General features: G+C 48.4%; 1 protein-coding gene across 2 annotated transcripts in view; it reads right to left on the reverse strand.

Moving 5' to 3' along the window:
* Positions 1 to 72: 72 nt before the first annotated feature.
* ITIH2 (inter-alpha-trypsin inhibitor heavy chain 2) overlaps positions 73 to 12235 on the reverse strand; it is a 45403-nt gene continuing 33240 nt past the window's right edge. The window contains exons 17-23 of one of the 2 annotated variants that reach the window (XM_081926870.1): positions 8951 to 9073; positions 7183 to 7269; positions 4471 to 4584; positions 3841 to 4039; positions 2259 to 2431; positions 1237 to 1348; positions 73 to 562 (exon numbers count right to left, since the gene is read on the reverse strand). In XM_081926870.1, coding sequence (XP_081782996.1) covers positions 415 to 562; positions 1237 to 1348; positions 2259 to 2431; positions 3841 to 4039; positions 4471 to 4584; positions 7183 to 7269; positions 8951 to 9073 — 956 coding nt within the window. In that variant the 3' untranslated portion in view covers positions 73 to 414. The remainder of the gene's footprint in view (positions 563 to 1236; positions 1349 to 2258; positions 2432 to 3840; positions 4040 to 4470; positions 4585 to 7182; positions 7270 to 8950; positions 9074 to 12235) is intronic. The other variant, XM_081926871.1, reaches the window with a different exon arrangement.

Below are 12235 nucleotides of genomic sequence, written 5' to 3' on the forward strand. Positions count from 1 at the left end.
GGCTTCGCCACAGAAACGAAACAGACGACATCATCCCCAAAAGGAAGCTTTTTATTCTCTTTGAAAAATATATATATGATGGCCGTATCTTACTTGGCCTTATTTTCAAACTCCACAATGTATGCCAGTTGCTTTTCTGCTTTTTCAACGACACCCAGAAAGGTTATGGAGGACCCTAGATATGAGCAGACAGATGTTTGCTGTCTTTAGTGGGGAGAAGATTTCATTGTGCTGGGGTGGGCAGTGCGGGATCTGCAGGCTGCATCTAGCCTGCCAGGGCTTTTCTCTTGGAAAAGGGGTTTTCACCTGGAAAGTCAGGTTCACAAGCAAATCACCAGTGGAGTGGGTGGAGAAGAGCCTTGGCCAATGAGATGCTGGCCATCTCCTGCCTCTGCTTTAGGCCCGCCCACTCTTTCAAGGATGCTTCGGATAGCTGTATAAAGTGGGGACGAGGTAATCTGTGTAGTGACCGTCGAGAAAGCCCTTCCCACTGTTGTGCACGAACCAGCAACGGACAGCAGTCCCAAACACACGGTCCAGGCGGTAGTCTTTCTGCACACCTCTGTAGGAAAAGCAAAATCAAATAAAAACCACTGTGGTATGCAACTAAGCTGAATAGAAGAACAGTCTTCTCATCTCCCTCACTAATCTGCAGTTGCCAGGATGCTGTTTGTTAGGGGGAAACGGTTTCAGAACCGTTTCAGGGTTTCAAAAAAAGAGGAACCTTTCTTCACCTGTGGTGGGGCTGCCCAAGTCTGGAGGCTGGTTTGTCAAGGAATAACCAAAATACTCAAAACGTCCCAATCTAACTTCACAACAGCTTTGTTTACTAAATCTATGGTACAATCAGTTGAAAAGTGTCAGCTCTCATGAACTCTTGACATGGGTGCTGGTGGCTGGCAGAACCTCCATTCCCCGAAATGGAAAACCTTGCAGGATTTGGAACTTTTGATTCAGTATAAAAATATGTGGAGTTCAGCTGAAAAAAGAACTCGTAAACTACGTGTTTCCCAAAGCGTGGGAGGACCCTGAAAAAAACCTGCCGTGTGGTTGGATTTTATATTGTACACAACTCACAGCTTTCCTCCTCGCTACAGTGTGAAATTTTGCCTCATCCTGTTCCACAATAAACCATGAACAAAGAGATTCACTGTAAGCAAAACTACATCTTTACATCCCATTCTGAGCATCCCTGAGGTTGAGAGGCTTTGGTTTCAGCTAGCTCAAGTGGTTTACCTGGTGACAGTGAGTTTGTGGCCTTTCACGTCCATGGTAGCATCAGCTTTCCCCGGATCTTGTCCAGGCCGTTCATTATAGATGTGCACGTCTGGCTCCAGCATGAACTGCCCTGGTGGAGGAGAATCATCACTTGTCATTAGGCGGTCCTGGGGGGCTGTGTGTGCCCCCTACAAGTGCATTTGTAGACGGGGAAACACTTGTTAAAGAGGATTACCCCTTGCACAACTATAATCCCCAAATATTTAGAGGCAGGAGTCATAACAGTTGCAGATCTAGCATAGCCATTGTTTCCCCAATCCGTTCTACATTGAAAATGATGTGGGATCAGGGACCTGTTGTAAATGTAGCCAATTTAACCCTGTGTGCCATATACACTTAACGACAGGTGGGAAGGGCCATGGCTCAGTGGCTGAGGCCAGATTTATGTGTAAGCTAAACAAGCTATAGCTTAGGGGCCCACTCTCTTGGCCCCCCCCCAAATTAAAGGATGTACATTTCCAAAATATAAGATAAAAAGCAAATAATAAAACCTACATACAGCAACAGTGTTTTGTGTTGTGTAGGCTCCTATGATTTAAGTCATGCACCCCTAAAATACCACTGGTTTGCTCATTTCTATATATAGGGCGCCTACATTCTGCATGGACTGTTATGTGCAAATGGCTTTGGATACCTATTAGGTCCATAAAATACCAGATAGCATATATTCAACAGAAAAAACAGTGGCAATTTGTTGTTGACAAAGGACAGCTGGACATATAAAGGGCCCCATTACCTTCAGTAGCTTAGGGCCTCAACCAGCCTAAATCTGGTCCTGCCTGTGACCACAGTAGCAACATTCAGAATGGTTCAGGTGAGAATTCTGTTCTTCTAAAGGAGAAGCACCATCTTTAACTTCCGCCCACCCTGGTTTTGAGCATTTCCTCTTTTCCCTAAAGCTCATCACTTTCACAAGGACCCATGTATACACAGCAACCAGCAGCACCGAACTCTGCTCCCTGCCTCCAAGGAGACTTTACCAATCAGGCCGTGTACACTGGAGGAGAAGTTGCTTGCAGGAGGGACGTAGATTCCCAGGAAGTCAACATTGACTGGGTGCTTCTTCCATACACGGTGAAGCACGACCACAAAGGACAAGTCCCCATCCACCGTGATATTGACTTTGTTGTCGCTCTTCACAGAGACCAGCACTCTAGGAGAAACGGCAAGTAGATACATGAGTAGTGTGTTGCGAGTCCTCTACTCAGAAACGCATTTGGTTGGGATTTGGCCATCTCATTGGGAACCAAACAGAATCTAGCTGTCATGTCCCGTAAACCTGTCAAATGCTGTCTTGGTTGCAACATGGCGTCATCATCCAAAGAGCAGCCTCAGCCATATGGTGTAAAGCAGGCACCCCCAAAATCGGCCCTCCAGACGTTTTGGGACTACAACTCCCATCATCCCTAGCTAACAGGACCAGTGGTCATGGATGATGGGAATTGTAGTCCCAAAACATCTGGAGGGCCGAGTTTGGGGGTGCCTGGTGTAGAGCAGGGATAGCCCATGCAGTGCTCTCCATATCTTTTGATGGATTACAACTCCCATCACTCCTGGCTGTGATGGCTGAGGCTGATAGGAATTGTAGTCCAACAACATCTGGAGGATTGCATGTTGACTACCCTCGGTGTAGTGGCTAGAGTAGTGAATTTAAACAGCTACGAGGAGAATGGGACTTTCAGTCTTGGCAACTGATTTTCATGCAATAAGAGCACCAGGAATGAGGTGCTCTGCTCATTAGGTCTGACACTCAACCAAGTTTGTGTCTTTGCTGATAAAGAGTTAACTCCATCTTTGAGCTGTGTGATTACAAACCAGCACACACCTTAAATAATAATAATAATAATAATAATAATAATAATAATAATAATAATAATAATAATTTATTATTTATACCCCACCCATCTGGCTGAGTTTCTCTAGCCACTCTGGGCGGCTTCCAATCGAGTGTTAAAAACAATACAGAATTAAATATTAAAAATTTCCCTAAACAGGGCTGCCTTCAGATGTCTTTTAAAGAGAAGATAGCTGCTTATTTCCTTCACATCTGAAGGGAGGGCGTTCCACAGGGCAGGTGCCACTACCGAGAAGGCCCTCTGTCTGGTTCCCTGTAACCTCACTTCTCGCAATGAGGGAACCACCAGAAGGCCCTCAGCGCTGGATCTCAGCGTCTGGGCTGAACAATGGAGGTGGAGACGCTCCTTCAGGTATAGAGGGCCGAGGCCGTTTAAGGCTTTAAAGGTCAGCACCAACACTTTGAATTGTGCTCAGAAACGTACTGGGAGCCAATGCAGATCTGTATTGTGGCATTGCTGACTTGGGGGGCTCACAAAGTGCCATGCAAGTCTCTTTCCCTGCCCCACACCTGAGGCTGTTTATGACACCACCAGGTGTAGGGCAGGTGGGTGTGGGTTGGAATGCAAATACTCCAATTAAATTTCAGGAACACACAGAGGCAAGCTGCAGATCACTGCTGGGGCACACAACGTACAATAACTCTCCCCCACATAAGGAGATCAACAAGTCTAGGGAAACCTGGTGCTCATCCAATTTCCCTATTACCTCCTTCGAATGAGGCTTCCTAAATTGGACCAGGAGAGGGATGTGTTGGAGGAGCCATCCTTTAAACGGATGCCCTCGGAGCTGACTTCAATCTTCAAGCCTTTCTTTTCGAAATTGAACCCGATCTTGCCAAAGTAGGTATGTAGCTTGTTGTTCAAGGGCTTCTTGGCCCCAACCAGCTGCCCATTGACAGCAATCCCTACAAAAGAGAACGAAAGCAGTGTTGGCGTTTCTGCAGATGTACTGCAATCCAGGCTGGCCTTTTTTTGGTCTCTTAGAAGAGTTTGAAGAAGAGTTTGGATTTGATATCCCGCTTTATCACTCCCCTTAAGGAGTCTTAAAGCGGCTAACGTTCTCCTCTCCCTTCCTCCCCCACAACAAACACTCTGTGAGGTGAGTGAGGCTGAGAGACTTCAGAGAAGTGTGACTGGCACAAGGTCACCCAGCAGCTGCATGTGGAGGAGCAGGGAAGCGAACCCGGTTCCCCAGATTACGAGTCCACTGCTCTTAACCACTACACCACGCTGGCTCTTACAATTTCATCCCCCTGAACGTTTCTGAACTCCCATGTTTCTATGACTGTTTCCAAATGCACAAAATAGCTGCAGAATGGCACTTTTTCTCCCTTACCGGACTTGGCATCTGAAATTAAGTTCAGGATCGCTCCGGGTTCAGAATCTATATTGAAGCAGATGTTCTTATGCTGCCTCGGCAGGTTGATGATGAAGTGGGGATCGTTGTCGACTGCAGAAGGAAACAAATGGTGTATGATCGATGCAATAATGGTGTATGATGAACAAATGGTGTATGATGCTTATGCAATAGAATGTAAATTAATAATAATAATAATAATAATTTGTACCCCTGCCACTCTGGGCAGCTCACAAAATTTGCATTGAGGTCCTTCCTAAAGCTGTCAGTCGTCTGCTAAGAAGTTCTTAATCCAATGGTTCCCAAACCGTTTTTTGGGCCACCCAAACCTTGGTTCCATGAACTCATCCGCAGCGCCCCCTACCCTATAAAAAGCCTTAACTAGAATAGCAGAAGCCACAGTAACAAGCAGTGGCGTAGCGTGGGGGGTGCAGGGGGGGCCGGCCGCACCGGGCGCAACATCTGGGGGTTAGGGTTAGGGGCACAAATCCATGGGTTAGGGGGTGCAAATCCACGGGTTAGGGGGCACAAATTATTTGCCTTGCCCCGGGTGCTGACAGCCCACGCTACGCCACTGGTAACAAGACAACAAAGCCCAAAACAGTAACAATCAATTGACCATTCATTCAAAATCCAGTTAAAGCTATTTAGTTTAATTAAGTCAACGAAACTGATGAACTTGATTCAGTGATGCCACCTTCGTAAAGTCTGTTAGTCATGTGCAGAGTTCCCTGCCACCCTTCTTGCCCCTTGGCACCTCCCGCCCCACCTCCACCTCTGTAACTGTGTTGACCCTCGGGGGGCGGGGGCAGTACCCCCCACTTTGGGAATCACTGCCCAAAGCAATGGCAAAAGGGCAAAGACAGAGGCGAGAATCAGACAGGCTGATCTCAAAACTGAACTGCAAAAGAGAATACACAGAGCAATCATGAATTACACCCCGCAATGGCACTCTTAAATCATGCACTGCGCGACACACATCACACCTGCAAATGGGTTTTTGCTATTTCCAAACACTGCATTACAGTGGTACCTCGGGTTACATATGCTTCAGGTTACATACGCTTCAGGTTACAGACTCCGCTAACCCAGAAATAGTCCTTCAGGTTAATAATAATAATAATAATTTATTATTTATACCCCGCCCATCTGGCTGGGCCTCCCCAGCCACTCTGGGTGGCTTCCATAAAAACCAAAAATACAGTAAAATCACACGTTAAAAACTTCCCTGAACAGGGCTGCCTTAAGATGTCTTCTGAATGTCAGGTAGTTGTTTATCGCTTTGACATCTGCTGGAAGGGCATTCCACAGGGTGGGCGCCACTACCGAGAAGGCCCTCTGCCTGGTTCCCTGTAGCTTTGTTAAGAACTTTGCTTCAGGATGAGAACAGAAATCATGCTCCAGCGGCACAGCAGCAGCAGGAGGCCCCATTAGCTAAAGTGGTGCTTCAGGTTAAGAACAGTTTCAGGTTAAGAACGGACCTCCAGAACGAATTAAGTACTTAACCCGAGGTACCACTGTAATTGAAAACAATCCCCCACCCCCACCCCAAAGGGAGCTCTAAGAGAAAACAAACTTTCAATACCACCAACTTGATCTTGGAGCTTTTTGCTCCAGCGCTTTACAAATAACACCCAGTTTTGAGTCAACTGACTTGTCTATGCACCACTGTGGTTCCTCTGAAAACAAAACTATTGGGAAGTGGCAACAGACTTCCTTATTTTGAATTGTTAGAATATGTGACTCCTCTGCAATGTGCGACCAACAAACCGCAGCCTGAGCATCCGTTAAATTGTTCTCTGGATTTTAGGACCAAACAGAAAAGCGCATGATGTAATTGCATTGAATCATTTAATGTGTCCAGTGTTCTTTAACTATAGCAGCCACAGATGCAGAAAAGAATTGGGATTGTGGCATGCAAGGAGTTAACCCTTTCCATGCTTCTGAAACCTCCCCCACCTCCATGGAAGTTTCCTGTCCGAAGTTAGCAGCTGTGGGGGAGAGCTTCATTGGCAAAGGAAGAGGGTTAAATATTTCCTCTCTGTGTACCCATCAGTGCTGGATTAGACAGTGGGCAGACAAAGCACATCCAACTTTGCTGGACTAGCTTAAACCCCACAATAATTTATTGTTATTCATGTTTTATACTATATTTTATGCTGTTTTTTGTTGCATCAATTAAGTGTTTTAAATTTGTTGCTAGCCGCCCTGAGTCCGGTTTTCTGAATCGGGAAGGGCAGGGTATAAATAAAAAATTATTATTATTATTATTACTCCACACTCTCCCACCATAGATTTATTAAATAAAGCACAGATTTATTGCAACACATGGAAAGATTCGATTTCCTCGCATCATTTCTATTTATGTCAGTGGGACGCCCCCTGGTTTAGCTGGGGATACGGAATAAAAAGAGAACATGTACACCCCAGGCTGAAACCAAGGGACACTCTTTCCCCTACTCAAATGTAACCCCCTAAAAACTCAGTCGCTCCCATGTTCACATTCACCCCCGTACAGTGGTGGCAGAATGCAGGAAGATGAACAGCAGGTGGCGCCAGAGCCAAGGGCAGAAAGCAGGAAGACTGACAGTAGGTGGCGCCAGAGAGGCAACTATTTCTAGTTTTGCCTCTGCCCTCCTCCCAGCTGAGTTCGGAGACAGTAAGATGGAAATCCAGCACATTATCTTCTACCTGCATGTATCCCGCTTTGAGGTAGGTTCTTTGTGCCCAAGGATGTGTTGGAATGACCAGGCTTGGACTGGCCTAAAAGTAAAGGTCCTGTTGTGGGAGAAGATTGGGGAAATATAATTATCCTTCTGGTCAGCAGCAATCTCTTTTTGGAAGAAGGAAATATTGTCAGAATGGAAACCGCAGCTGCGTTTCAGTTACTCATCGCAGCAAAGGTGTCCTTGGCAATACTGGAGGCGTTGGCCATAGAACGATGACTTAGAACCAACTGCATCGTTAGTAACACACTAATTGCCATCTTCATTCATGGCTGGGCATTGTTTTCTTAGGTAAAGGTAAAGGGACCCCTGCCCGTACGGGCCAGTCGTGTCCGACTCTAGGGCTGTGCACCCATCTCATTTAAGAGGCCGGGAGCCAGCGCTGTCCGGAGACACTTCCGGGTCACGTGGCCAGCGTGACGAAGCTGCTCTGGCGAGCCAGCACCAGCGCAGCACACGGAAACGCCATTTACCTTCCCGCTATAAAGCGGTACCTATTTATCTACTTGCACTTAAGGGTGCTTTCGAACTGCTAGGTGGGCAGGAGCTGGGACCGAAAGATGGGAGCTCACCCCACCGCAGGGATTCGAACCGCCGATCATACGACCGGCAGGTCCTAGGCACTGAGGTTTTACCCACAGCGCCACCCGCGTCCCCATTGTTTTCTTAATTTATCCTAAAAGCTAATGCTTTATGGGGGATATATCAGGGTAAGAAATACGCAAAATAAAACGTCCTATCTCAAAGATATCAGTGGTCTATGCAACAACGACAAACCCTGGTTTTATGTTGCCTGTATAAAAATTTCCTTATTGCACAATAGAAAGAGGCATAATTCTTGCATATTTCTTAGTTATGGCTGCTGCTGTTTGTTTTAAAACAACAACAACAACACCCAAACAAATACAATTAATTCTTGAAGTGTCTTTTTTTTTTAATGGCCCCATGCTCATTAAAAAGTGGCCCATGTTTATAGCACTGGAACAGAATGCATCATAATACTTTAAGTGTCAATGGTCAATCAATGGGTTTTCCTGGACACATGGGAACTGGGCAGCAAAATGTGTTGGAAAACCCGGACGTAGCTGCCGTCTGAGCAGCAAGACAAGGCCCCTCATCACAGTTTCCTCCATTATGACAAGATGCATCTAAATCACAGTAAAGGTAAAGGGACCCCTGACCATTAGGTCCAGTCGTGGCTGACTCTGGGGTTGCGGCGCTCATCTCGCTTTATTGGCCGAGGGAGCCGATGTACAGCTTTCAGGTCATGTGGCCAGCATGACTAAGCCGCTTCTGGTGAACCAGAGCAGTGCACGGAAATGCCGTTTACCTTCCCGCCGGAGCGGTACCTATTTATCTACGTGCTTTCGAACTGCTAGGTTGGCAGGAGCAGGGACTGAGCAACGGGAGCTCACCCCGTCGCGGGGATTCGAACCGCCGACCTTCTGATCGGCAAGTCCTAGGCTCTGTGGTTTAACCCACAACGCCACCCGCGTGCCTTAAATCACAGCAACTATTTCTAAATTAGCACATGCTCAGACGGCAGTAGAGAAGTACCGTAGGTTTTAATGCTCCTGATGCTCTCTCTGGTTCTGTACTGTATCTAGATTTGGGCCAACAACCCTTCAGACAGAGGACTGCCCTTCATAAAGGAGGACACACGGCCACCTTGAAGTGAGGAAACCCTGATGGCGATAAAAAATGGGGGAGGGAAAGAGTCCAACATCTATTACCTGCATGTATGGCAGAAATAGTTGGACCCATGACAGCAGCTAACGGACCCTGAGGTTTCACCGTAGGTTTCGCCCAAGATGGGATGGAATTGTCAGTCGGTGCTGGGCCAATAACTAAGGATCCTGTTCAGATAAACCAGAAGATAACTGTCATGTGCAATTAGCGCATTGTCCATAGAGCATTTGGGTTTCGCTTTAATGGTGCAGCTCTCATTCTAACATTTGCATCGTTACCACAAATGTGCCCAACACAGCCGTTTTTGGTTTCTTAAAAAGGAGTTAGCAGTACAAACTTTGAAGCAGTAGAGGCGGGTCCATTTGGGCCAATGGGGCGCTGCTTCACCAACCCTCCCTCGGTTCACCTGTTGCTCTGCCTCCTTACTTACAACCGCTATGAAGGCTTTGCTCTGCTTAGGGTCCCGGACCCTAAGGAAGTTAGATTAGCTTCAACCAGAGCCAGGGCCTTTTCAACACTGGCTCCAACCTGGTGGAACGCTCTTTCTCATGAGACCAGAGCCCTGCAGGACCTGATTTCTTTCCGCAGGGCCTGTAAGACAGAGTTGTTCCGCCTGGCCTTTGGCTTGGAATCAATGTGATCCATTCCCCCTCTTTCCTTTCTCCTTCTGTGATGGAACTCCTATTTGGGGACTTCCCTGGCTTTTTTTCTGGCCCACGTAGGACCAGTCTGGATAGTTGGCCTTGGTGAAGATTTGATGTTTTCATCCCCAAAAAGTTTTTGATTTGAGTTTCTACTGAAATGAGGCTGCATTTTAATGTATTTGAATCTTGTTTTTAAGTTGTCTTTTAATCAACTGTTTTTGATCGTGTTAGCTGCCCTGAGCCCGGTCTTAGCTGGGGAGGGCGGGGTATAAATAAAATTTATTATTATTATTATTGGCTTCTTCCCCTTTAGTCTCAGTGTGGCTCCTGTGGAACTCAGCAGGGCAGAAGAGGGGGAAAAACTAGAATTAAGACATTGCCTCTGGCTCCAGCTGCTGTGGTCTCCCTGCCTTCTGCCCATCTGTCCTCAAAGGGCACCGGCCATCACTGCCTTGATGCATGACCATAGAGACACCTGGCGAGAGAACCCTTCTCTCCACCATAAGAGTGTGTCCAGACCAGGGCCGTCTTTAGCATATGCACCGCCGGGGTGCAAAGATCCGCCCAGTGCCCCCAAATTTTGATGTAAGAGGGGGGCGCCAGATACATTGATTCTGCAGCTCTTCCACAAAAGAGAACGGAAATGACCCAGCGATCGCGGTCAACCGGTTGGACATCCTGGAGGGAGATAGTTAAGAGCTTAGGTGGATTCAGCGGCGGGCACCTGGCGCCCCACAGAATTCAGCGCCCAGGTGCCCCGCACCACTTGCACCCCCGTGTAAAGACAAGAACAGGACAGCAAGAAGAGGAAGAGTTGTGCATCATAAACCTTTCTTTTTCTTTATTTCTTCTTTCTTGCAATTGACCAGTATACAAATGGGCGTAGCCAGAATTTATGTTGGAAGGGGGGGGAGAACTCAGCTATCTGCCAAGTGATTGGTCAGCTAGTTTAAGCATTTTTATTTACCGTATTTACGTGAATCTAATGCGCCATTGAATCTAACGCGCACCTCAGTTTTCAAAACCTTGAAACCCAGAAAGCATTTGCTATGTCAGCGGTGTTTTTCAAGCTTGCAATCAAATTTAATGCACCATCAAATCTAATGTGCATGCTAATTTTTGTGATGTAATTTGGCCAAAAAAGGTGCGCAGTACATTTGAGTAAATACGGTATTTACTTGATTTAGGGGGGCAACTGCCCCCCAGCTACGCCCATGAATATACACATTTTGCAAGATAAATAAAGCCATATTATAAAGCAGTGTTTCCCAACCGGTGTTCCGCGGCACACTAGTGTGCCGCGAGATGTTGCCTGGTGTGCCGCGAGATGTTGCCTGGAGGGAGGCGGGCGAGGGCGTTTGCTTCCCGGAGGACGGAGCGAGGGCGCCCCCTGCTGGGCCGGGGCTCGCTCTCCCCAGAGGGTAAATCTGGATCAAATGGGGCGAGGGGCGGGCAGAATTCTGGGGGCCACTGATGCCCTACAGACCCCCCCAAGTCCTCCGGGGGGCGCGCTCTGCTGGGCTCTTTTCAGTCGTCGTGCTTGTGGGAAGCCGCCCCTTCCCTGGGCGACGCGCCGCCTCGCGACTCCGGAGTCAGTCCCGCGGGCTCTCGGAGGGACTCGCGAGTGACGGCGCGGCGGCTCCGGGGCGCGCTCAGCCGGGCCGCCGCGCGCCCCTGCTGCAGCTGCCCGGCGTGGAGCGCGACGCGGAGCCAGCCGGGCTTGGAGGCACCCAGGTAGGGCCGAGCCGGGCGGGGGCGGGGAGGTCTCGGTCTGCTGCGGGCGCAGGAGGGCGAGCGGGAGAGGGGGAGCCGTCGGGTCTCCTGGAAGGAAGCGAGGCGGCGGCTGAGGGGGATGCAGCCCCGTTCCCAGCAACAGGCGCTCCTCGAAGTGAGGCCACAAGTCGAGGCTCGGACAGGGCCTGGAAGCAGCGGCTCCGGCTCTTGGGAGCGGAGAAGGGGACTTCGAAAGCGGCCTGGAGGAGAAAAGCCCCGATGCAGCGAGAGCGGGGAGCGTGCTGCCTTGTCCAGGCCTCCTCGCTTTGTGCCGTCCGCTGCCGGGAGCAGGACACGGGGGCTCCTCGTTCGCATGCTTTCCCGGGTGATCGGTGAGGGTTAGGGTTAGGGTTAGGGTCCCTCAGTCCCTCGCTTTGCTGCCTCCTCCCCCCCCACCCCCCAAAGCTTGGAGGTTCCCCGGCAAGGGGGAGGGAAAAAAATTGAAAGTTACACTTTCGTGCGTCCCTCCCGGCGTGACGCTGCGTGCTGACGTCACGGGGCTGTAATGGTGGTGTGCCTCGATATTTTTTTCATCAAACAAGTGTGCCTTTGCCCAAAAAAGGTTGGGAAACACTGTTATAAAGGCCTTCTAAAACAATATAGGGCAATGTACTTAAGTTGTCAATTCCCCCCCCCCCCAATTCCCATCACAGCCCACGAGCCTGATGAGAAACAAGGTTTTTCATGCGTGTGTTTCTTAAATCACCTCTGACAGAAACACAAACAATTCTGGTATATTGCATGATACATATAATATTATATACTCCAGTTATCCTGAAATAAACCAGCACTTTGAAAGATGCACAACGGCAAGGCATATACACATATAAAATGTGTATGTGTTAATACTTGTGAAATTATATTGCAGGACTGCAGGGCTACATGGGACTTGATTCTTCAATACACATAATT

The sequence above is a fragment of the Podarcis melisellensis genome (genome assembly GCF_964234715.1).
Source record: "Podarcis melisellensis genome assembly, chromosome: 10".
NCBI classification, from domain to species: Eukaryota; Metazoa; Chordata; class Lepidosauria; order Squamata; family Lacertidae; genus Podarcis; species Podarcis melisellensis.